Raw genomic sequence first — 26,960 nt, 5'->3', positions numbered from 1 at the left:
CTGGCTTTGAACACTGCCAGGGATGGAGCACTCACAACCTCCCTGGGCAACCTATTCCAGGGCCTCACCACCCTAACAGGAAAGAATTTCCTCCTCATATCCAATCTAAACTTCCCCTGTTTAAGTTCTAATCCCTTACCCCCTGTCCTGTCACTACAGTCCCTAATGAAGAGTCCCTCCCCAGCATCTCTATAGGCCCCCTTCAGATACTAGAAGGCTGCTATGAGGTCCCCACGCAGCCTTCTCTTCTCCAGGCTGAACAGCCCCAACTTTCTCAGCCAATCTTCATATGGGAGGTGCTCCAGTCCCCTGATCATCCTCATGGCCCTCCTCTGCACTTGTTCCAGCAGTTCCATGCCCTCTTTATGTTGAGGACACCAGAACTGCACACAGTCTTCCAAGTGAGGTCTCATTAGAGCAGAGTAGAGGAGCACGATCACCTCCTTCGACCTGCTGGTCCCGCTCCTTTTGATGCGGCCCAGGATGCGGTTGGCTTTCTGGGCTGCGAGTGCACACTGAAGCCAGCTCATGTTCAGTTTCTCAAAGACCAGCACCCCCAAGTCCTTCTCCGCAGGGCTGCTCTGAATCTCTTTTCTGCCCAGCTTGTAGCTGTGCCTGGGATTGCTCTGACCCAGGTGTAGGACCTTGCACTTGGCATGGTTGAACTTCATAAGGTTGGCATCAGCCCACCTCACAAGCGTGTCAAGGTCCCTCTGGATGGCATTCCTTCCCTGCAGCATATCAACCGACCCACGCAGCTTGGTGTCACTGGCAAACTTCCTGAGGGCGCAGTCAATCCCACTGTCCATGTCACTGGACCGGTCCCAACACTGATCCCTGAGGGACACCACTCGTTACTGGTCTCTAGCCGGACACCGAGCCATTAACCACAACTCTTTGTGTGCAGCCATCCAGCCAGTTCTTTATCCACTGAGTGGTCCATCCATCAAATTGATATCTCTCCAATCTAGAGACAAGGATGTGGTGTGGCGCAGTGTTGAACGCTTTGCACAAGTCCAGGTAGATGATGTTAACTGTTCTACTGCTGTCCATCAGTTCCGTAGCCCCATCATAGAAGGCCACCAAATTGGTCAGGCAGGATTTGCCCTTAGTGAAGCCATGCTGGCTGTCACCAAGCACCTTGTTGTTTTTCATGTGCCTTAGCATGCCTTCCAGAAGAATGTGCTCCAAGATTTTGATGTCCCAAAACTTGCCCCAAAGAACCTGTTGTAGAAAAGTCCCTGTCACTCCTCCAGCTGCTGCCATTCTTCATTTACACAAACCATCTCTATTTCAGATTCCTTTTCCCTCTGATTTATGCCTTTAAGAAAAATATATGGCTTTAAGAAAAATAAACATGAGTTAGGGAAATAAAGGAAGAGAGTTAATGAGCCAACCTTAGTAGCTTTGACCACACGTAAATACTGCAGCCAGTTGTTTCTCTACCAGCCAATAACAAGAACAAACATGCAAATAGATATGTAGCACTCTTCCTTTTCTTCAGGACTTAGGATATGATCCAAAACCATCTCACCTAGCAATCTTAAAGATTAACAGTATTTTAGTGTCATAATAGCTCTTTGTTTCTCCACCTGTCAAACCAAATTAGGGGTACAATTCCCTCAAAAAAAAAAAAAAGGCATAATATTAGCTGCACAAATTTTAGGCCAGATGAGACTTATTATCAGTGCACTTTATTTCAACTTATTTCTAATTATGTGGGTCTGAAAAAAAAGCAAAAAACCCCAGACTAGTGAAAATCTGGAGAGTCTCTCAAGAAAGCAAATATAAAGAGTTATGTGACTTTAATGTGCATGACATTCCAAAAACTAATCCCATCACAGCAACAGGTATCCTGACACTCTCTTATAAGGTGTGGGCTCCAAATACTCATATGGTATCACCAAATAAGTCTCTAAACTGGCAAACACCAAACAGTTCTAAGAAACACTAATTCCACAGAAACCAATAACTAAGGAGAGTCCAAAATGATAGTGATTATGTAAGAGATTGGATTAAGAGTGATCTACTGTGATATGTCCATATTTACAGAAGACTTGGAAGAATAGCATTTAAAGCAATCAGTTGAAGAAAAGTTAGTTGTTAAAGAAAACAACGCACTGTTTTAGATTATATTCTTGTGACCAAGGAAGAAAAAAGTGATCAGGAACAGAGATCAGGTATTAAACAGTGGCTTGACTCCTATTCTAAAGTAAGATCAGATGCCCCCACCAGCACGTCCTTCCATCCAAGATGAAGCTCTTCTGGCAAAACACACTGAAATTTAGTGGTATTGCACACAACCTGAAGTCACCCTTCATTACAGCGGCTTATCTGTCATTATTTCACTGGGGATACAACAACTGGCTATGTATGAGATGGTTATTTAATGCTTGACTGTTCACCTAGGGTCAATGTTTATATCTTTTTCTGCATCTGTGCAGCCAAACCACATCTGCAAGGTAATTCTGCACTGGTAGGCCAAGATGTAGGCAGTCAATAAAAAGAAGTTTGCCTTCCTCCTTAACTAGACAATTTGCTTTTCATATGACTTTCATTCAGTACAGGAGGAAGAATAAAAAGGATATTAGATTGTTCAAAAGCTCTGTACCTTTCCTGTGATTTTATTATCTGGGATCCTGGTTCTGGCTTTCCCATCAAAGAGACCGAGGCAGGTATCGACAGGAAAGGTCCTTCTCAGGAAGGTAAGGCTGCTTGCAACATCCAAAAGCTGGTATTTCTGCCTCCTTGTTTTACACATTGAGGAGGAGGCAAGGGCTGAACACAGCACGAGGTCATGGCAATCTCACATAGCCCAGATCATTATAGTAATTTTATCATTATATACCCTAAAAAGAGGGACAGGTCTTGTTATTAAAATTCACCATGTTAAGACATTGGTTGGTACATTTCAAGTGATATTAACAAAATGTGAAAACATCATCTGCAAGAGGGGGAAATTTAATGCCACATATGCCTTGGTGAGCAACACTTCCTATTTTCTCAGCTTTTTTGCTACCAATCTACTCTATTGCTATTTCATACCCATCTGGTTTGTAGCTAAGCAAAGCCCGGAAAGAGCCATGGCAGCAAACAGCAAAGGTCCATCAGGCCCAGCAGTGTGGAACAATATGTGGCCATTTAGAAAACGGCACAATCAGAAAGTAACCATGTAATGAAGCTTCTCCAGATTCCACCAAATTGTGGTTTGGGGATTTGCCAAGATGGGGAGAGGTATGGCATGCACATATGTGTGACCATCAACTTACAGCCCTCACTGTAAAGTCTACAGCAAAACATAAAAAAAAGCCAACTACCCTTCCTCCCTACAGCATCCGTCAACCTTTCAGATTTGCCAGAGCTCTGCTTTTCTGGACATCTTCCTAACTGGCTTCTTAGGCTTCCCACTTTACTCCTGGATATCATGAATTACACTTGAATGCTTTTAGCATGCCAGAACACTTACTATTTCAATAATGACTTCTCCAGAACATTTTTTTTATTATTATGAATGTAATGTTTCCAAACAACATTCTTGATTGTTAGACTCAAACAGTATTGCTGTGATAACCCTCTAAGAACCCCATCTCCTCCTGAGCTGCTGTTATCCTTACATTAGCTGGAAGATTTTGAGAAGAAACTGACTCAGACGAATTTAGTTGAAATGAATCATTATTCACCAGGGCAAATCCAAAGCTAGCATCCCCTCTGGACAACTAACGGTTCATAGGTTTTCACCAACAGCTGGAAGCAGTAACTTGCCAGGATATGTAGCTCTGTTCAAAATATACATGGTGATATTTGTGATGCCTGCTTGAAATTAATTGTTCCCTCTTTGCATTTATTTGCAATTATGCTAACAGCAGTCAAAGCTGGGAAAAGTGAATTGTAGTTTATATGTTCTGTACAGAAAGTGCTTAAATATTTATCTCTGTATGGCTTTAGAAGAGGCAGCTCCAAGATCTCCTGCTGTACAGTACTGTATCTGACACCTCAGTGTTGAACAGAACACGTTTTCATAAGCTATGAAGGCTTACTATTTCTATCACTTTTGGACATTTCATGACTAAAATGCTGGATTCATTATTGCTATTATCCAGCAACACATACTGTACATAAATGAACAGTGCTACATCCTTGGCCTTGGAGACCTCCTGACAACATCAAAAGAACTGAAAATAGTGCAAAGGAGCACTTTAAGCTGAAGAGGAAATGATTCATGGAACAACAACAAAAGATGGCACTTGCAGGCACAGATTTCTAAGAAACTGGCAGGTTAATCAGTCATCATTTATGTACATACATAGTGTATGTTATTATCATTTTTATATACCACTGCTGCAAGCAGACAGAACTGGAGATCTCTCCTGCATACTGTAGCCAGCAACTGGGGATTGGACCCCAAAATTCTTTTCAAGCAGTTTTGAGCAGTTGAAAGTCCTTGTCTAGGTACTATTTTCAGACGAAGACTCTAAAATTTCAGCCATAGCATGCAATGCGTGAGATGGTTGTCATGAAAAACATTCCACATTATAAACTACTACTCTAAAAGCACCAGAGATTGGGCCAGGAATCCAAGCCCCAAGCGATATCAAATTACTTACTATGCTATTTTCTTCCACCAAAGAAATTACATCTTGCAAGAAAAACCAAAACAGATATCTAAAATTAAACAAATTCTGTCTGGCAATTAAGCAGACAGTAAAAGAGCAAAAAGAGGCTGTGAGGAAAGATGAGTTAGGTTTATCCTTTAAACTGACATGCTGCTTCCCTCCTTCATGAGCCTGAGAAGTATTGCTGCAATCATCATATCACCATTTTTTTCCTTTCAGTAATTATGCCACTGTACAGCTGAAGCTCCTGAAACTGATGTAAGCACAGCTCTGTAAAACATAACAAGAACCCACAAGTGGAAGTTAAAATAGTAAAAATCAGTCAAGAAATAAAATACCATTTTTCTTCTTTATCAGAAGAAGTGACAAGGACTGAGGTAAATCCTCTGTCGCTGGCTATCTTTTATCATAGTGTTCTTCCAGAAGATAAAGGCACAGATTCACGGAAGCCCTTCACCATTTGAACTAAGTCTGAAGTAAGAATGGGACAGTCTAGCTAATTGCAACGATACTCTGACTTCATTTGCTGAGAGTAGGTTAAGTACCTGGAAAAACATTCTAAGTCAAATACCTTACTTTGCAAAAGCTAAATATTTGAAAGTTACCATAGCACCTCAATATTCCCAAGATGTAACACAAGAGGACAGGAGAGGAACTTCTGAAATACAGCTTCCAAATACAGTCACCGCAATGTACACCACTCAACCCTGGCAGGAAGCAGCCAGCCACCTTCTTCAGGAGCACAAGATAACAGATTTTGGGGACAAAATGTCTCTCCCTCAAGCTGGTGGGGCCACAACAAAATTTCTGGCTCTTAAAACAGAACTAATAGTAAGCACAGAAATATGAACTGACAAATTGATCATCGCTGAACAGCAAGCAGCTCTCCCAGAGGACATATGAACAAACAGAGCTGTAAGACCAGAGTAAGCACAACAAGGATGAGGGTAGCTCATTAAAGCACTTGATGCACATGCAGGGAAGGACATGCTGGTGAGAAATTCAAGGCTGATAAATTTCCCACCACTGAGCCAGGAAGTGGACAGCTGGAGGAAGAAAAATCTTGCTGTCCCTCTCAAGAATGTATTACATAAAGTAGAACCATGCACTTAGAATATTTCACCACCCCCATACATTTCACTGTGGCATTTATACCTGTAAGGTATCACCATGACAAGCTCAGCAGAACACAGTATATCCCTGGAGAAACTGCTCTCAGACAATGCTTTATTCTCACAGGCACTTGACCCACAGAGACTGACTCATTGGGTACAGGGCAGCTCCTAACTTCCTCAGCTCAAGCAAACACACAGATTTTCCTATCCAAAATCCATAGTTTCACTTGTTACAGGTTTTCCCCCTTCCTCCCATTTACACACATAAATTGAACCTAGATTCCAGCTAAGACCTGCCACTACTGGGATGCAGCGCTACACTGTGACTTTGTACAAAGTGATCTACAGCAGGAATCGCCTTCACCAGCAACAGGAAGATCTTCCCCAGAGCATCCAGAGGCCATTCAGAGTGCTGGAAACTCAGAAAGCACAGACCCACCATGCTGCTGTAACAGCAACCTTACCTTGTGCAAGACTTTGGTTTACCAGCAAAATTAAAAAAAACCCCAAACAGTTCATTTCTCAGTGGAGCACAGACTAACAGATCAGGAATAGAGAACCATACAGACAGCCAGCATGCACATCTCAATCCTAACAAATCAATATGTACAGAGCCTGTAAAGTCTCCTCTGAGAGCATCAGTTATACCATATATCTGATTTACATTTTAATAATTGAAGCTGTTCATCTTGTTCCAAAGGCCCACTGGGAAGGAGAAAATCCTTGAGACACCTACGTGGCAGCTTTGCAGCAGCATGAGACTAAACAAATGGAAAAACCTAAAATAGGTTGAGACAGTTTATCATTAATCAGTATGAATTACTTGGCAGAATGCAGTATCTTTCAGTGCAACTTAGTGGCACCTTTCCGAAAGAACTAATACAGATATGAGCACATAGCAAGAGATTCAGGAAGCCAGGAAAAGGGGTGTCATTGCTGATTGAGTTGCTGATGGCAAGAAACAAAAGATGAGACTACATAGGGCAGCACCTGTGTGGCTGAAAAACACAACTGACATGTTCCAGCTAATTCATTTGGCAGGGTTAAATTTACCAGGGAAGAATCATAATCATAATCATACTCCAGAACACTGAAGTCTTCTGAATTGCCTCCTTGCAGTTGGGCATCATTTCCTCACCAGTTCTGTTTATTCCAGCACTTTCCCAGGATATGAAGAATATTCTGAACCCTCTCTCTTATAGAATATTACTGTTGAAGACATGAAGGTATGAGGATACAAGAGAGAGGGGCGTTATCTTTATTTACAGCCAGATATAAATGGAAAACTGCAGACAAAGCTTCCAGCTCAGGCAGCCTCTATCAAGCCTACAAAGAAGTCCTTGTGCTGGCAGGCCCTGGCAAAGGATCTAAGCACCCAAACTACTCCATTTTTCCAACTCTATGAAATAGTCTAAAACAAAAGAGAATTTATATATATGGATTTGGTGATCCAAACATATAGTAATCATCACAGATTTAGTGAACTCTGATTTGGGCTTTTGAATAGCTATCAAAGAAATTTCTTTTTGACCCTCAAAATTGGCTTTCAGAGGTTACACAGGTAACAGCAGACCTCTTTCCTCTATTTGTATATGGATATATCTGCAATATCTTGTATCTCACTTATGATTGCCTTTTGCATAAGGTAGCTTTGCATTTACATGTGTCAATAAATACTTAGGTGGTTTACTCATTTTATGCATACTTAAAAGGAAGAGACAAGTTCTAATATGTTCCAAACTGTTATTTCAATTACTATTAGATTTAAACAGAGAAGGCAGAAGGTTCAGCAAATGACCAAGACTGAAGACCTTGCATTTGCAAGCCTAAAAACATGTAACTTCAAAGGCAGACAGAGAAGGTAGCTGGAACAAGTAAAAAGTTCCTACCCTGCTGGAATCACCCTCACTATTACTTCTGTCCAAAAGATATGCAATAGTCTTTATATTCTCAAGAAGAGTTCAAAAACCATGTCTGGAAAACAATTATCCAGGTGTTTGAAAGGACTTCGAGTTTGATCACTGAAGGGAAAAAAAGAATGGTCTTAGTGAAATTTTCAGATGTGAAAATGAACAATGGATTGTCCCACATTTAAATTGTTCCACTCATTTCACACGTTCTTCATTCATGTAAAGAAGAGTATTACCACAAAATCTGGAGCTGTGACAAGACAAGCTTTCCATGAGCTGAGGACCCACAAATCAGAGTTAATCATTACTGAAGCTTCGTGAACACCACTTGTCAATAGATGAGCAACTGCAAACACCTACACAGAACTGTCCAATGCCACAGCAGGAAGACCGCTAAATAACAGATGATAAAAGTCACTTCTGACAAGCATGCTTTGAACCAGCCTTGTTGTTAGACTTCTCCATATAGTAATAAAAAAGGCCATTTTACACAACGAGTAAGGTTTCAACTCTTTAGGTATCACTTCTTCCAAACTTTATAACGGATAAAGTGTTTTAATCTACAGCACCATAATCCGCAGTTTAACTAATCTGATTTGTAGGAAATTCTCTGTTCACTGTCTCAGGCCCTAAGCTTAGCGAAGAAAACAGTAATAAGCTCTTTCTGCCAAATTACAGAAGAATATAGTGAACTGACCTTCCATTGCTCCTTGGGAAGCAGTTTCACCACCACAATGTCACTGTTCAGGGCTCTGTTGCGAGCAACCACTCCATCAATAAAGATATCGCGAGTCCCATCCTAGTCAAAGAAGAAGAAAAATAAATGCCAGACCAAAACATATTAAACTACAGTTGTCATGAGATTTGAAACACTATCATCAAAAAAAGACACGCATCCTGGTGAGACAAACATCCTGCAGTTGTGCACTGAAATTAAATGGATTCACCATATGCCCTTCAACATGTAGTCTTTCAGCAAATAAGCTCCTTTGTATGTATGTGCCAGTACAGTAGTTCCACACTATTTACTTAAGACAGAGCCAAGCCCTCAAGATGTATAGTCTGCAAGCTCTGCTCAGTTCTTCTACAGTTACTCTTGGGAGTGGGTAGAGAGTTTTCTGTAGTCACAGCTCTTCACACATTAAATCCCCAACTCAAGCACTCAAAGCCATTAAGAACATGTTTACAAGACCATCCACAAAGTACCCCACATGCAGATCTGTCTGCTGTTCTGAGATGGGAAAGCAGGGAAATGCAGCTCTGGGATCAGCAGGTTTGTCTGTGAGGGTAGCCTGGAGAGTGGCTGAGGATGCAGTCTCTTTTTCTTTTAAACGAGTTAATATATTCTGCATTTGGTACAAGTAATGCTAGAAAAGATTCCCCAAAAATGACGACTACAGATGCCAACTGAAAGCCAGAAGATCTTTTACTGTAACAGACATGTTAGGACACCTTCTCCCAATACTCTCGGTTAACATCTTTGCATAAGAGCCTCTAGTAATTGTACACACTCCAGACATGTCTGGCATTCAGCTAATCTAGATTTAGTTTGGAAGGTTTTCTTCATGGGGTGAATAAAGATGAAGTTTCCCAAAGATGCCAACACAAAGTTTTAGTTTTTAAAGGATTGCCAGTTTTGTCCCTTCTGTTGACTAATTATTGACAGTGCTCTTGCTGCTTTCATTACTGTTTCCCCATAATTCAGTATATGAAAAGTTCCACATGTATGTTTATAGTGACATAAATGTGTCAAACAATGCATTTGGTATTGAAACAGTCAGCATAGTTTCTCTAGAAAGAACTATCTTTGAACAGTTTTGGGGTAAAAAAAAAAGTTTATTTGGATTACTACTTCATTGTCTTTCAAAGAAAAAACCAACCTCACAAGAATTAAAAACTTCATCACAACTTTAGTCACTTCTCAAATACGCACTCCTGAGTCTCATACGCTTGAGTAAATCCAACCAGAACTACCAGTATGCTCAGTCTCCAAGAAAAACTTCTTTTATAACCTGAAAACATGCAACCCTAGTATCACACAAATATCTTACTCTGCTTAGATACCAAAACAATAAAACGGCAGAACCTTGCCATGATGTGAAACTAAGGCTGTCCTCCAAGAGACCAAATTACTCTTAGAAAGAAAAGCAGCAGCAGCTCAACAGCTGCGTGAAAGCTGCCTCTCATGACAAGATGCAGAAAAATTGCAAAGCCTCTTGGACCAACATAATTCAAATTGGAAATTGTTCTTTTTAAAAAGCCAGATTTTTTTTACACATGATCTTATTCCTCATTTCTCCCCACCCTCTCCCTTCTGCCCCAGCTCTTTACTTAAATCCGCCACACACATAAAAGTTCAAAGTCACTTTTTAGGGAAAATGCCTGTTTGGGTTTTGGGGGTGTTTTTTTTTCTCTGTATCTGTAGCTACTCTGCGCTGCAGGACACAGGCTGGCATTCATGACCATTTGTTTGTTCTACACTTTTTTCCTTCTCTCCTGTGCCCAAGAAAATGAAAGGCAGAGCCCTTCCCCCATAAAGATGCCTGATTTCAAGGCCAGGCTGGATGAAGCCTTGGGTGAGATGGTTTAGTGGAAGGTGTCCCTGCCCATGGCAGGGGGGCTGGAACTAGATGATCTTGAGGTCCTTTCCAACCCTAACTATTCTATGTGTCAATATCACCTAGATAAAGCTGCATCTCCATACTCTTTGCAAGAGTCTTATCTTGAATTGCAGCCAATCATTCTCATCCCAAAGAGTACACCCTTATACATACATATATAAGCACACACATATGCGTATGCACACCTATTTTACAGCAGTTAATTTCAATGTCTGCAGCAAAGCTGTAATTAGGAAAATGCTGTCAGCTTTGGATTCTCCTGCAAAAAGAAACATTTCTGTATCTCAGACTCCAGGCTCATGATAGTTGGACAAATTTACACACTTCCAATAACACTTGTACATCCCACTTTTCCCTCCAGCATCCCCTACTCTGCACAGCTGGCACTTCAGATCATAGAATCATAGAATAGTTAGGGTTGGAAAGGACCTTAAGATCATCTAGTTCCAACCCCCATGCCATGGCCAGGGACACCTTCCATTAGACCATGTCGCCCAAGGCTCTGACCAACGTGGCCTTGAACGCTGTCAGGGATGGAGAATCCACAGCTTTCTTCGGCAACCCATTCCAGTGCCTCAGCACCCTCACAGTAAAGAACTTCTTCCTTATATCCAATCTAAACTTCCCCTGTTTAACCTATTACCCCTTGTGCTATCACTACAGTCCCTAATGAAGTGTCCCTCCCCAGCATCCCTATTGGCCCCCTTCCGATACTGTAAGGCTGCTATGAGGTCTCCACGCAGCCTTCTCTTCTCCAGGCTGAACAGCCCCAACTTTCTCAGCCTGTCTTCATACAGGAGGTGCTCCAGCCCCCTAATCATCCTTGTGGCCCTCCTCTGGACTTGTTCCAGCAGTTCCATGTCCTTTTTATGTTGAGGACACCAGAACTGCACACAATACTCCAAGTGAGGTCTCACAAGAGCAGAGCAGAGGGGCAGGATCACCTCCTTTGACCTGCTGGTCATACTCCTTTTAATGCAGCCCAGGATGTGGTTGGCTCTCTGGGCTGCGAGTGCACACTGCAGCTGCCTCATGTTCATTTTCTCATTGACCAGCACCCCCAAGTCCTTCTCCACAGGGCTGCTCTGAATCTCTTTTCTGCCCAACCTGTAGCTGTGCCTGGGATTGCTCTGACCCAGGTGTAGGACCTTGCACTTGGCATGGTTGAACTTCATAAGGTTGGCATCAGCCCACTTCACAAGCGTGTCAAGGTCCCTCTGGATGGCATCCCTTCCCTGCAGCATATCAACCGAACCACGCAGCTTGGTGTCATCGGCAAGCTTCCTGAGGGCACACTCAATCCCACTGTCCATGTCACAGGCAAAGATGTTGAACAAGACCGGTCCCAACACTGATCCCTGAGGGACACCACTCGTTACTGGTCTCTAGCCAGACACCGAGCCATTGACCACAACTCTTTGTGTGCGGCCATCCAGACAGTTCTTTTTCCACTGTGTGGTCCATCCATCAAATTGATGTCTCTCCAATGTAGAGATAAGGATGTCATGTGGGACAGTGTCAAACGCTTTGCACAAGTCCAGGTAGATGACATCAACTGCTCTATTCCTGTCCACCAGTTCTGTAGCCCCATCTTAGAAGGCCACCAAATTGGTCAGGCAGGATTTGCCCTTAGTGAAGCCTTGCTGGCTGTCACCAAGCACATTGTTGTTTTTCATGTGCCTTAGCATGCCTTCCAGGAGAATCTCTTTCAAGATTTTGCCAGGCACAGAGGTGAGACTGACTGGTCTGTAATTCCCCATCCATTTTCCCCTTCTTGAAAATGGGGGTTATATTCCCCTTTTTCCAGTCATCGGGATCATTAGATTACCAATACAATTAAAATGGCAGTGAATCACAACAGAACACAATCACTTGAAAAGTCTCAGCTGCTCCTGGGGCACATATACTGTATTGGCCACAAAGGCTTCAAGATTTCTGCAGCCCTCTTCAGGGAGTACCAGGCTCTTACTGCTCCATGGCCACCTGTGTGTATCACTGGCAGTGCTCTCTATCCCTCTCTGACAAGGGAGAGATCTGCAACGCTTTCATCTGCTCTGGAAGTGTCTTTCACAAGCACAGCACCACCACAGTCACTCCATCACTCGTGCTCAGCAGTGTCATTCTTCACATTGACAATGCTGTGATTTCAAATCACGCTACTGTGCGCAGGAAAGACACAAGATGTGTGGCAGAGATTTAAATGCTCGGATCTATTCTCTGGGTAGCTCTCACAGAAAGGCCCTGGGCCATCCCCTCAAACTCTTCATGCAACAATGAGACAAGCAGAAAGAGCACATGTGCAGCAACAAACACTCTGGGATTTCTGATGTTAGAAGGTGAGCAGCTGTTGCATTTGAACTCCATAAAGCTAGAGCCAAGTCAGAACTGAAGAGAAACGGGTACAGTGCCCTAGTCAACAGCAGGAAAGAAAGGGTGATTTTTCACAGCTGCAGCTCTTGCAGCATCTGGCAAAGATGGGAAATCCTGCAGAACGTGAGAGGCTGTGAAACTTCCATTATGCCAAATAATGTTATACGAAGGATAAGCTTCCTAAAACATGTCTTAAGATGAGGACTGTGCCCACACCAGCCATAGTCATCCTCATCCAGGTGTTGATTCTACTTGTTATCAGAAACAAAGCTGGTTCTGGCATTCAGCTCCACAAAGGGCAGAAAAGTAGAAAGATAGCCGAGATAACAGCCTCACTTTACCCTCCTTAATGTGTGTGTTCCTGCATGCAGAACAGACAGCGGTTGACTGTAGAAGGCAACAGATGGATACGAGGTGTGATTAGGGGTAAAGCTTCACATCCAAGTCAACTCACGTGAGTAGCTGTATTTCTCATCTAACTTTGCATTTTGTAATTTCAGATAATATGTTTAACAGATTACACTTACACACTTGCAAGGACACCTGTGAAGGAAGGATCATAGTTCCTTTCACACACAGTGCTGGTCTCCTGATCTACCAGACAGCTGCTTGGTTCTTCTTCCTCTAGTTAATCTACTTCGTGCATCCCCTACCTTCCTCCACTCCTGTAATGCCAGCCTTCTCTAACAAACTGTGCTCCAAAACATTATCCCAAATCAACGTGAAATGACAATGCCATAAATTTCAAGCCTTTCAATTGAAGCCCCAAAACAATAGCACTGTCAGTAGCAGGAACAACAGAGTCAGCGTTTCACTGTTTGAGGGCAAGCTCTGCCTTCTCTCCCCCACACCAGCAAAACATTTCAATATGAAACTCTTTCTTGCTGATGGCAACATTTTGACCAAGTCAGTTCCAGATAAAAAGCCCTGGCTGTGCCAGCTGTGAGGTCATCTTCCCTACTGAAAGTCCCTGGAATTGCAAGAGCTCTTCTTTTCTGTGAAAATAAGGAAAGAAGAGGTACAAGCCACTTCCTTGTGACAGAAGTATATCACAAGCCAACTGAGATAGAGTCTGTGCAAAAGCGGGCACATGAAAAGGAATCATGCATATTATTTCTGGAATGACTTTTCAAATTAGCTCATGCAGCAGGTTGAAAATGGAGAGCATATTTGTTTAGGGAAGATTAACCTAAATCAGTGGAAAATCTGGAAAACTTCTGCAGCTATAAACCAAGGGTTTCCAATTACACTATCTGGTGGTCCTCAAACCTGACTTCAGCTGGCTTCTATGGAACCCAGCAGTATCCCAAATTTCAGCACAAGCTAAGTAGTTCTGTGAGGTATGAAAAAGCTAGATTTGTTCGGGAATATCTGATTTAAAAGAAAATCCAGATCACGTTCATTTACTCCAACTCATTCACCTCTGAGTGACCTCTTGTGCACAGCATAACTCTTATCCTAATGCACCTTTACTTATGAACTTTAAAGCATTATAAAATTACACTTACTGGAGATGGAATGAAGGCTTCATGGTACTTCTTAGGATTTATTCTCAAGGGTCCCTTAAAAAAAAGAGGAGAAGGAGAAAGATTATGCCTGAATCTTATTAATTTTATATAACATCACTTAAATTAGAGAGCTGTGAGTAATATATCTACTGTGAAACATGAGAGATACATCTAAATTTCCATTATACATCTCAAGACTTGACAACCTCACATCCGAGTAATTTCAAGTCAAAAGGCAGTTTTGTGATAGGCTTAAGCTGATCTACTGCAGTCTGTCATTGAAGAGATGTTGAATCACTAGCTGTTGCTGCTACTGGGTGAACTGAGGATCCGCGCCCTCCTGCTCTCTTCATACATTTTCTGCTGAGCATCCACCAACTTCATTAAACAGAAAACAGAAACACTTGGTTTTGCTCTGTTTTGGAAAAGCAGAATGGTGGTTTTGCTTATTTTGGAGGACAGGAGGAAAGAGGAAAAGCTGGCCTGGTGAGCTTGCATGGCAGCTGCTATCAGCCTTATGGGGCTCTGGCTGCTTAGGCTGCTCCTGCAAGCAGACAGTAGCAGTAATTCTGTGATAAAGAACATTTCCGAAGAAGAATTAAAAGGCTTTCCAAAACCAAATATTTAAAGTCTACAGGATTACATCCTGTTTAAACATGTTTAAAGTTAAACTATCTTAAATACATTTGAAACTCCACAGTCTATTTCTGCTTTGTTATTTGCCAACTCAATGCTCAAGTCACCTGCCACAAATTCATATCAAACCTCCAAAGTAAACTAACCTGTTTTGCAGCTTGTGCTCAGGTCCATCCAAAAGAAAGGAAGAGCCAACCAAGGACTCACAGACTACACACCAGTGCCACCCCCATCCCAAGAAGGTCCTGTGAATTGTGATCCAGGTGACTGTAGCTGTAACTGACAGCACTGGATTCTTACAGAAATACAACTTGGTATCTGCCTTCAGACAGGCTTCTGTTTTGGGCTGAAGCTTCAAAACTTTCTCCACTTGCGTATTTGAAATAATGTTGGCCAATTTGTTATATGAACAGATTCCATCTGTTTGTACTTCTGTGTTAAGCAATCATAGGAACCTCTCACAGGAATTGCTTCCTTAAAAATTTACTGCAGCATTTAATTTTTTTATGTATTCCAGGAAGCACTCAAGATGATAGGAAAATAAAGCTGATTACATGTGAAAGTTTTGCCACCTCTAGAAATTTGCAGATTTATGAAGGTTTTCCATTGTTTTTATTTGCTTAAGTTTGGAAATACCAGCACCATATATTGTATATCCTTTGGGCACTATTTGAATACTTTGCTGTGATGCCTTATTTCATGCCTTATGTAACTTGCACTAACTAGCTACATGGTAAGCACAACTCAGGACAACAGCACAAAAACAAAGATAATCTACTGGGAGCAACCCTGAGGATATTTTATGCTTAGGCAGAGTGAGAGCTAACTCGCTGTCATCAACCTCTATTAACACTGGTACCCATTGATGGAAAAATTTCAGTGGTCTTTCTTTTCCTCTTATTTCCCAGAATCAGCCATCAAAACCAATATGCTGTTAGTAAAGGAAGATGCTATGGAAAGGAAAAACTGAAAAGGGATGGTTGTCCTGCTTGACAGCAAGTCAAACAACTCCCATACCAGCATCTACCCACCATCTCAAAGCACATGAGTGGATATCCTGTGTTACTCTGCAGAATTCCCTCAAATAGTTTGGGGCAGCTGTCAATCAGCCAGGTGCAAACATCCATTATGTGCGTGAAAAATCAGGTTTTGTGTCCATAGCCCAGAAGGCGCCAGAGTGGCTATACACACATGGATGCCCAGCTCTGGCAAATACACAGAGGAGCAAAGTGTTACCATGCTTACTATGCAGCGAGTTTCTTTACATTTTATATGCACTACCTAATTATGATCAGATTAGAATTCTTACGTCAAGCAGCATTAAAATACTTCTGCTCTTTCCTTTAAGCAAGGAACTCCCAAAAAATATCTTAGAAAGCAGATGGGCCCTATTATCTGTGCCTATGAAAATCCTATTTACAATGTTGTACATTTCACGCTGTGATATCATATCTGGAACCAGTCACTCACCCCATCTGCAATGAACAACTGTTCTCATATGTGTATTAGGGGGTGAGGATCTGGCTGCAGAGTTTCATGATGTCACACTGATATTGTATTATTTTACAATAGCTTGCAAATAATAGCTGCTATATTTATCAGTGGTCTTATGTCAGTAGGGCTTTTGTTTTGAAAGGGAAGAGAAAGGTTTGCAGGAAGGTTTCTAAAACATTTTCTGATGACTCAAGTCAGCTTCCCACATACTTGCAAAACAGTTTCTACCCTTATTGAGCTTCCACAATGAGATAAAAAAGGGTCATGATTTCTCAAGTTGCTCTGCTAGAACCAGGGCAGGCAATACTCAGACTAAACTTCAAGCATCTCGAACCAAGCAGTAGTGTGTAACAGCTATCACAACACATTTGACTAGATTTTTTGTTATGTACAAAACAACAAAAAGGGCCGGGATTCAAAAATCTGCTTGCTACCAAGGTCAATTTTGACAAAACAATCCATGAAAATGAGGGAAGTCCCAGCCTTCACACCCACAAAAGAACAGCTTTACAAGGAAAAACACCCTCTTAACAGCAGAGCAGGCTCTGCACCTCTGTAAGCTGCTCACTCTTGCTCCGCCTGACCCCAGCAGCCCTGCAGGGAGGGTCTGTGAGACACTGGAGGCGTGGAGCAGACATGAGTTTCTGGCTGGTGCTTCTCAGGATGATTATGGTCCTTTGGGTCAATGCTTCTTACTACATAACCTGACTAAATCTGTTGTGTGTAGCCAACACTTCCGCAGCTATGTAAAAGTTATTCAATCTTGTTTGCCTTCAGACCATCCAATGTGACTCCATCCAACGTGATAATGCTTTGTGTTTGCGCACTGCAGACAGTTTCACAGGCAGGGAAGTTGGAAGTCTACGCACTCTTAAGCGCCTAATCTCAGATCCCCTTTCTTTCAGAAGGACACTTCCACACACATCACATGATTAAATGAATTCAGGAATCCCGCAGGGCACAATTCTCCATGTTACTTATCAAAAGCTGAGTTATGTCAGATACAGCACCAGAAGCTATTAAGACTGTTATTACTGACAGACATCAGCACCCATAAAGATAAGACTGTTGTTCTTCCTGACCTAGAACTACTTAATCTTCACGGCACTCATGTTTTATCTGAGTGATCTCTACATCTGCCAGTAGTTTTTCCACAGGTTGGGCTTTCAGGAGCATTTAGTTGAGTAGCTGCATTGCCAGTGTCCTGCAACATCCTCAGAGTTCACGGTACGGTCTTTTCCCTCCAAGAAATCTCTCAAGTTCTCACACAAATATATGCAGATCCGCTGTTTCCAGAATGCTCTAGGGGACAGTCCCCGCTCAGAGTCATGCTGTTTTCTTCACTAGCACTCAACTTTGCTCAGGACCACCAGATTCAGACCAACAGGTTTGTCTTCCTCTTCCATAGGATCTTGTGGAGCATTTTTGCAGTTTACCATGCCAGAACAATGCCCTGCTTTTGCGTATTAAAACAACAGGTTCACTATGTCTCTTGCCATTGCACAGAACAGCACTGAGTATTTGTCTGTTCACTGAAGCTGCTTTCAGGATCTCACCTATGCTGGCTGAGACTGCAATTATGAATGGTCTTGATGAGATCATAAGGATGAATGAGCTGAAGATGAAAGATGCTGAGCCAGGATTCTCATGATCTGACACTCAGCCCAAAGTGATTATACCCAGCTTTTACAGCCTCAACTGTTCCTGAGACGTGGAAGTGGATGAAAAGAAAATAGATACAGCTTCAGAAATATGTATGGAAGAGTATGACTCTCACAGTTATGCAACACACAACCTGAAGTAGACACTACGCATTTACAAGAATTAAGGATTCTTTTGCCAGAGAGCATGCAATCACAGGCCCCCTGGGACTCAGCACTTAAATGGGATTCTCAGGTAGCAGTCATAGTCTGATATGCCTCATCTGCAGCTGCACCTGACCTCATAGGCAGTCTACACATACTGCACTTAATGCTATCATACTGCATGGCAAAAAACACTCCTGAAGTTTAAATCAGAAGCTTAAGTTGCTGCCATATGCCACTGCAGCCATGGGGAGAAGTCATAGCTTGAAGCTCCCATTTCTTCCCTCACCATTTACTTCCTAACTGTGGATGCCTATGACTGTATTTAAAAAGGCACTGGTCTAAGGTCTGAGTAGCCCAGTGGACCACCCTGATCATCAGAAGGGATATTCCACATAGTAACTTTTCTGAAAATGAAGAGCTCATCAGATTGGTCTTCAGGACAGAATCAGGCAATCTTATATGTGGAATCTTCACCATACCTCTGGAAATTACACCATTGTATTATTATACAAGAACTAGTATGCAATTACAACAAGAAATCAGACAAAAAGTGAAGTGATGCCATTTGCAACTTCATTGTATTGATGAAAGTATCATATCTCACTGGCATTACAGCATAATGCACCAGGGTGTGTTTGGGTAAACTGTACCCCAGCATAAGTGTCTGTCATGACCTCACTGACTTCCATGTGCCTTTTTTCCCCGAACAGTCTGATTTCATGGGGACACCAGGTGTGTCCTGAAGAACACTATGCCGTGTTGAGGACTACACCACAACAGTGGTACTGGCTCTTCTCCTGCTCCTCAGTGAACCTCAGCCCTGCCTGCCTCTAAGCAAAACCCCTTCCGAGATCCAGCTACCCACGCATATGGCAGACCCTCCCCCACATTTTACTAGACATTCAGAGAACAATTGCTGCCTAATTATGGCTGCAGTTTTGCTGCTCCAAATGGAAGCACAAGGTCCAATCTTTAATCTTTAGAATCTGTAAAATGAGAACATGCTTATTGCTAGATATTTAAGGCTAAGAACCGCATGCACAGATGCAAATGATCTGTATCTTGATGGGCTCTTCAGTTCCATCTACTATCTGTGCCTTACTTCAGTAAACCATACACTGTCATCAGTGGCTGCATCAGCCCTATGGCCTTAGTGGGGTGCAAAGAAAATTACGCAAGCAAATCAAGGGTGTGTACCTTTGCCTGGCCCTTTGATACCAATTTAACAAGTTACATCATAGTTTATAACTACCTATTGCAATGCCCTAGTAGGCAGCAGGGCACTGAGACTCCAGGACCAGAGCACTACCTGCACCATCACTCTCCCTTTTTTTTTTTCTTCTGGGAGGGAGACTTCTGGGAAGAGTTGATAGACTGAAAAAAGAAGGAGGGAAGCAGAGCTGTCTGCACCTCATTGCTGAGGACTAATTAGCATCTTTATGAGGAATTTCAGCAAGAAGTCTCTTACTAAGGGCATTTATTTTTTACTTACACTGAAAAAGACAGAAGCTGCCAGCACATCCTGTGTTTGTGGGCATCATTTGCAAAAGCAAGTGTCTCCACAACAATGACTGGCAGACCATTCAACCAGAACTCTGCAATGCATCATGAGTGTGCATCAGGAACTTTACAGAATTGTAAAATCAGTGCAATCAAACAAAAAAAAAAAAAACACTACACTTCAGTTTAACGTAAAAATATTGTTTCACTTCTAGGACCTTCTGAAAAAGGAAAAAAAAAAATAATCTTCCTCTAGCATCTACAAGTGGTACATCAGTTCCCTGTCATGCAAACAACTGACACTGATTTTCAACAACTGCCTGTGATTTTCACAGACTTATCACAAGAAATGGACATTTTATGTTCCAGGCACCTGAATTAGCTCTCCCCTTTTCAGTCCTGCTGATACATCTTCTTTTGACATGTAGGCTTCAAATACACTCTTCTTCCTCCCTCGGGTGTGCTTATTTAAATTCTTTCTATCACCTGATGTTGGGACAGCAGCATAGGCTCCTCCTGCAAACAGAAATTCATAAGTGTTATCTTGCCCATCAAACTCATCTATGTATCTTAAGAGCAGCTGTACAGAGGCTTTGTATTCAAAGGTGAGCTTCTGAGAACAGTTTACGTAGAAATACTGGCACTCAACTTCAGAGCACCAAAAAGCCTGGAATAATCATATTTTACAAATAATCAACAGTCTTTTACAGCTCATTTTAGAGTCAAGAGCATTCATCCCAGCCCATCTTTTAATAGCGCCGAGCACATGCTTCAGGGCAGCTTATTCCTGAAGCCTGTACACACTCTGCTTTAATACCTCTGGGAGTTCCCAGTTGTCTAGGATTTATTCTGCTGTCTGAATTGTTCATTGTTTCTGTCTGCGATTCAGAGAGTTGCCTCTTCCTATCGAAGTTCTGGGGTGTTCTTGCAGATTCAGAGTTGTTTCTGGTCCTTGAATACCCTCTCTTTTCTGCACCTGAAATCAAATACAGGTTTGAAATAGCAGGGGATGGAAGAGGAACCCCATTGACAGCTTGGTCCTAGTGAAATTCATGGTCGGCAGTACATAAATGCAAGTCACAACTGTGAGTCATGCTCTTTATCCAAAAGAAACAATGTCTTCATTAGTTCATTTGTAATCTGTTGGCTTTTTGTGCCTCTTAATCCACTGCGAACTTATTTCAGAATAAATAAAACTCTGGAAATTATGGTACTAAAGTTGGATACGACCTTTCCAAAATCCTGGGAAATTCATTAGAGCACATAAAATGTGAAATTGTTAAACTGTTTCCAAAGCCTCCACCCCATTAAGCCCCCAAGTAGTGAGAAAATATAGCTTCCCTACAACTTAATTAACTAGTTCAGGAATCAAGAGGAAGAAAAAATTCTCAACAATCCACTCTGGAGTAATTAACTGGTGCGCTACCAGAGGCAGCACAGTACACAAAGACACCACAAAGTCATGCCAATACTCCAAATGTCTCACCTGCTCAAAATAGGCCACAATCAACCAAAAATACTCTGCAAAGACTCACCCCTTCCTTTACTGCCATCACCCCAGCCCCTTCCCTACAGCCAGGAGAGCAAGCAGCAGCTTCCAAAGCATATGCCAACGCTGTTCCACGGATCAGCACATTGGAATGCAACCCAGCGCCGTGCAGCTGCCCTCTTGGCCCTCCACCTGGATACTGAACATGTCATCACTGCTTTGCCTTCCAGCCCCTCCTGGCTACACTCCCTGGGTCCAAGCTTGTACCTGCAAGTCAGAAAATGTGTAATGCCAACTTATTCGCGATGAGGCTATCCAAGTTACAAGGCAAGTTTTTTACATATGGTATCCTTCACAAACACAATCACAAATTGTTTCACGGAATTAAACAGAAGCAGTGAGGAAAAAAAAAAGTGTTAAAAAAGCTGTATATAAGCAGAGATCTTTAAAAACTCGGTACAACAAGAGAAAAAGCTGTGTGGGTGTGGTGTGGTTGACACACTGGAGGGAAAGGATGCCATCCAGAAGGATCTTGACAAGCTGCAGAGGTGGGCCCATGTGAACCTCATGAAGTCCAACAAGACCAAATGAGAGGTCCTGCACCTGGGTCGGGCAATCCCAAGCACAAATACAGGCTGGGTGGAAAATGGATTGAGAGCAGCCCTAAGAAGGACTTGGTGATAGTGGTTGATGAGAAGCTCAACATTAGCTGCCACTGTGCACTGACAATCCAGAAAGGCAACTGTATGCCAGGCTCCATCAAAAGGAGGGTGACCAGCAAGTCAAGATTGGTGATTTCCCCCCTCTATTCTGCTCTTGAAAGACCCCACCTAGAGTACTGCATTCAGCTCTGGATTCCTAATATAAGAAGGATGTGGACCTGCTGGAGTGAGTTGTTCAGGTTGTTCAGGACTTCAGGGAGACCTCAGAGCAGCCTTTCAGTACCTAAAGGAACTGACAAGAAATCTGCAGAGGGACTTTTTACAAGGATGTGTAGTGACAGGACAAGGAGGAATGGCTTTAAACTGAAAGAAAGTACATTTAGATATTAGGAAGAAATTCTTCACAATAAGAGTGGTGAGACACTGGCACAGGTTGCCCAGAAAAGTTGAGGATGCTTCATCCCTGGCAGTTTTCAAGGCCAGGTTGGACAGGGCTTTGAGCAACATGGTCTAGTGGAAGGTGTCCCTGCCCATGCCAGGAGAGCTTGAACTAAATGACCTTTAAGGCCCCTTCCCACACAAATCAAATTCTATGATTCTATGAAAACTGCTACTTTACCCACCAAAGACAAAAAGAAACTTCCATATATAACAACAGGCAAATGAACAGGAGGAGGGAGAGTTCCTCCAAATTCAGAAGAGGATACACCAGGACAGGCAGAGGGACAAGCCAAGGTGCCAGTTCAGACCAGCCAAGGAAGAGATTAAAGGCCACAAGGAGTGTCTCCAAACAGGACACTGAAATGAAGAGGCAGTCTCTGTGTTCAATGATGATAAGGCCAATGTAGTTCAGCCTCTTTCTATATGATCAAGCTTTTTACAATCTGCACACGCTTTCAGGGAGGAGACTGTCTGAGGGAAGTTGCAGCCATAACATGTCAAGAGCGCAACCACACGTTTAGCGTTCAGCTGATGCAAACAAGGCAATACTACCTGCAGGGACCACACGACGAGATGGAACTAAAAGTAACTGATTTGCGAATGCCCTAAGAGTTAAGAGAGTAAGTTCAAAAACAGACACCTAAAGTAAAAGGCCTAGAGAAATATGAGCAGAACAGCTTTGAACTGGCAACACAGTTTGCTCTGGTCAGAGTTCTCAGAGACATTCTGGTGAAGGAATCTGACTTAAACTGCAACAGTCAGGATCTTAGGAATATTATTAGAAACGCAAGGCACTCGGTTGATCACCCAGAGAGGTCACGCAATCCGCTTCGCTGGAGGTTCTTAAAAATAGGTGAGACAGATGTCTGCCAGAGTTGGTCTAAAAAGAGTAGTTTTTTCCTTGAGGTAGTGAGATGGATTACATGAGCTGAGCTCGTAAGGTCTTCTAAAGCCCTCGTTTCTATGACAGCAAGTCACAGAAAATACTAGTATGAACTAAAGAACTTAGGATAAAAAGGAAGCTAAATCAACATGTAATTAAGAAGGACCTGGGGGGAAAAAAAGAAAAAAAGAGCAGAAAACTAAAATGCAGAAAAGAAAAAAAAAAGGTTTAGTGAGGGAAGTGAGGTGAGAGCCAGAATTAGGCACTGCAGAGCAGAGCTGTCCCAGCACTTGCCACAGCCATCAGTTCAGAAACTTTGGGGCCACTACTGCCAAAAATAATGCACAGTAACAGCAAAGGGTGGAGAAGAACCTTTCCATGCTGAAAGGTAGACACGCAGAGAGGCACTTGAGCCTTTGGCTTGCTCTTCGGTGGGGTTTTTCATCCACTCAGCCTCAGACAAAGTAAAAGAAAAAATTACTCAAATGAACAAACTGCTTCGACATAGCTGGCTTGCAAGCCAGTTTACACACAGCCATTTTGGATAAGTATTTGACCCCGTTGGCCATGGCATTTATGGCTAAACAAAACCACCCCTGTTACAAAGCCACAGACAACTGTCACAATTAGCATTCAACTGGAACACATCAAGTTCTGCATGACTGTAATTTCTTGTATTTCTCCTTTTAAAAGAAAAATAGCTAACTAAAGGTTGCCATCTATTTCAACTAGATTCAGTATTCGCTTCTGTAATGCACCTGTCTCTTAAAACTGGAAGTTAGAAATATGTATAGAAATAGTTCTCATGATGGGCTTTCCTCCTGTCTGCTGCCCAGCATTAATATTCTACTGGATAAAACAGACATCATTCCAAAAAGCAAACTGTAACTTGACTACTCTACAACTCTATAGACAACATAGGATCTATTCAGACTATCCTTTCAGAAATAACTGCTATCACAAACTTAGTTAAACTCTCTTCCAGCAACAGGTATGTCAGAAGTCTTACTTTTCTTGTGGTGTCACAGTCATGTTATTTGTAAGATACAACAAAATCTCTTAGGGTAAAAAGAAGCACAAAGTACATCCTAAACACTGAAATAATCAACGACTAAATACATCAAGTAAATTAATATAATAAAAATAACTTCAACAGAAGGAAGACTAAAGTGCAGTGACAGAGACCTGAAGGTGGTTGATGCATCTTAAGAAGGGGCCTGAAGCAACCACAATCCACCAAGCACATGTGCATATGCAAAACCATCCAAGCTTGAATGCAGAGCAATTCACATAAGTATTCACAACACATAGAAAATGAACTTGCTTGGGTACATTTATCTGGCAGCACAGATCATAGAACCACAGAATGGTTTGGGTTGGAAGGGACCTTAAAGATCACACAGTTCCAACCCCCCTGCCACAGGCAGGGACACCTTCCCCTAGACCAGGTTGCCCAAAGCCCCATCCAGCCTGGCATTGAACGCTGCCAGGGATGGGGCAGCCACAGCTTCTCCGGGCAACCTGTGCCAGTGTCTCACCACCCTCAAAGGAAAAAACTTCCTGATATCTAATCTAAATGTACCTTCTTTCAGTTCAATGCCATTCCCCCTTGTCCTATCCCTACAGGACGTTGTAAAAAGTCCCTCTCCAGATTTCTTGTCAGCTCCTTTAGGTATCTGAAGATGATGTAGAGCTGACCTCCATGGATGCACCCATCACTTGTCTGGGATTCCTGCCATTTCCAATGGCAAATAATACAGAAGTAACAATTTGAGGAAAGGTGACTGTTTGTTACTTGAAGTCTTTTGGAGGGAGATGTGGGTTTAAACAATCCCAACACTGTATCAGGCAAGGAGACACTCAAACAGCACCAGCAATTCCACACACAGAGCAGGGAACCCCTTCAAATTAGCTAAGGGGAAGCACTTGTGGGAAGTAGAAACATAAAACTCCCACCTCCACAGCTAGAGAGAAATGAAAAGTAGGTAGAATTTGTGGGCTTTCAGAACAGTCCACAATCAGCACCTCCTTTTATTTCTCAACATGGGTGCCAGGAAAAGGAATAGAAAGGATGGAGCTGGAGGCTGGCTCCAACCCAGAAAGTCCAGTAACCAACACGCGGGCAGCAGTGGCTGGTTGAGCTCTGCTGAAGAGACAGGACTGGAACACCATCTAGAATCCAAACCATCACACTTCATCACTGTCACAACAACAGTGACATCATGCAATGGCACATTTTGATCTTTAAACCTAAGTACCTATTAATCTTTTCTTATTTTGGGGGGGGGAGGGGGGGGGAATGCATGCAGGCAGTTTCCCAGAATAATTGATCTGGCTTACAGTAAGAGAGGAGGCTGGATGTTTTAAATCAGCTTATTTTGACATACTTTATACAAAATCACTCTATAGTTCAGGTTTTGAGAAGTACTGCATTTAATTAAATTTACATCTATTAGTCAGTTGATCAACTAGATGGCCAACTAAATCAACTAAAATGTTCAACTAAAAATGAAGTTAGCAAGGCCAGAAAGTCTTTAATTTTACATTAAAACTTGCATATTGCTTTACACAAGGAAGAACCAAGACCCTCAATTTTATTTACCAAAAATAAAACATTTCCAACTGCCCTCTAAGACCTGACAAGCTATTTGATTACTACTAGCACAGAAAGAAAGTATTCCTCACTGAACTTTCATCAGCACATCCATGACTCCTTGGATACCTCCCATCCAAGATCCAGCAAGAACTAGTTTTACTTGAGAGATCTAAGTGAATTCCAAGATACGGACATCTTGGTATAGCTTTCCCCTTTCCTGTTGAAGGGCACCTACCTTGTTACTAGGCATTTTTAACTCTGACTAAACATCTAGTTTTGTTACCATGTACATTATTTAGGTTTAACCCAGCTCCCCATGGTATGCAGGACTCCGAGAACATCACAGCTATGCAGGTAACACCTCTACAGGTTTAGGACTCCACACTGACAGCTATCATGATATGTACTGATTCCTTCTATGTGTAAAAGTGAAAAAGGAATTATGTTGAAAGCACTGGACAGAACAATGTTGTTACAAACTTTTCCAACACAAAATACTTCCATCTACTACTTACCTTTATCAGACTATGATGGCATCAACACCCCTGCTAACTCTGCTATTGCAAAGAGGATTTTCCATTGATTCCCAGCATTAGATCATGATCTAGATATGCAAAGGAATCTTTCAAATAACCCTGCTTTACAGTTAGTATTAATGTGAGAAGAAAGAGAAGCATATCTCCAGAACTGATAACATGCCATAGAACTTCTGTTTGTTATCAGTTAATGAGACACTCACAACACATGGTGACTAAATATTTGTCCATATTTCTACAATGTTTAATTTCATTGCTGACACATTTCAATGACTTAAAGCAATTTCCTTCAGACTTTCCAAGTAGTTCCCTGACATTTAATTCTTCAAGACAACCTACCTATGCACTTAGTAAAAAAGTGCAAGGATATACCCATGAGCTAGAAGGCATGGCAGCTACTAAATGAATGGTAACCCAACACAGCCTTATCTCCAAAGGCAGGAATTAACCAAATAAAGGCAACAAAAACTACTCAGGTGCTAGCCCCTGCTTAGTCCAACACTCCCATTTAAGTCAGACTGGGTTAAGCGCAGCAAGAAAGCTAAGGCATGCTCCTGCTTATCCTTATCAGAGACTTAATGAATTAGAGTCCAACCACATGGCAGCCCAAGGCATCACGTCACAAATCTACAAGTTCAAGTTGGCCCTTGGCCCAGTTGGCAAAGCAAATTCTAGAAAATATCAAATTTGGTCTTCTGGCAAACGAATACTCTCCACAACCTGCCAGGCAGTCCTGTCTATAACTTTACGAGCCACTGTGGATGCTGATGTGCAAGAG

The 26,960-nt window shown here is 42.2% G+C and overlaps 1 protein-coding gene across 3 annotated transcripts in view; it reads right to left on the bottom strand.

The window, feature by feature from the left end:
• DIS3L2 (DIS3 like 3'-5' exoribonuclease 2) overlaps positions 1-26,960 on the bottom strand; it is a 212,993-nt gene that overhangs the window by 163,982 nt on the left and 22,051 nt on the right. For all 3 annotated transcript variants that reach the window (XM_065674360.1, XM_065674362.1, XM_065674361.1), the window contains exons 3-6: positions 20,393-20,551; positions 19,949-20,091; positions 14,138-14,191; positions 8,336-8,437 (exon numbers count right to left, since the gene is read on the bottom strand). In XM_065674360.1, coding sequence (XP_065530432.1) covers positions 8,336-8,437; positions 14,138-14,191; positions 19,949-20,091; positions 20,393-20,551 — 458 coding nt within the window. The remainder of the gene's footprint in view (positions 1-8,335; positions 8,438-14,137; positions 14,192-19,948; positions 20,092-20,392; positions 20,552-26,960) is intronic.

This window comes from Lathamus discolor, chromosome 3, assembly GCF_037157495.1.
Source record: "Lathamus discolor isolate bLatDis1 chromosome 3, bLatDis1.hap1, whole genome shotgun sequence".
NCBI lineage: Eukaryota > Metazoa > Chordata > Aves > Psittaciformes > Psittacidae > Lathamus > Lathamus discolor.
This window is presented reverse-complemented; position numbering and strand designations above follow the sequence as displayed.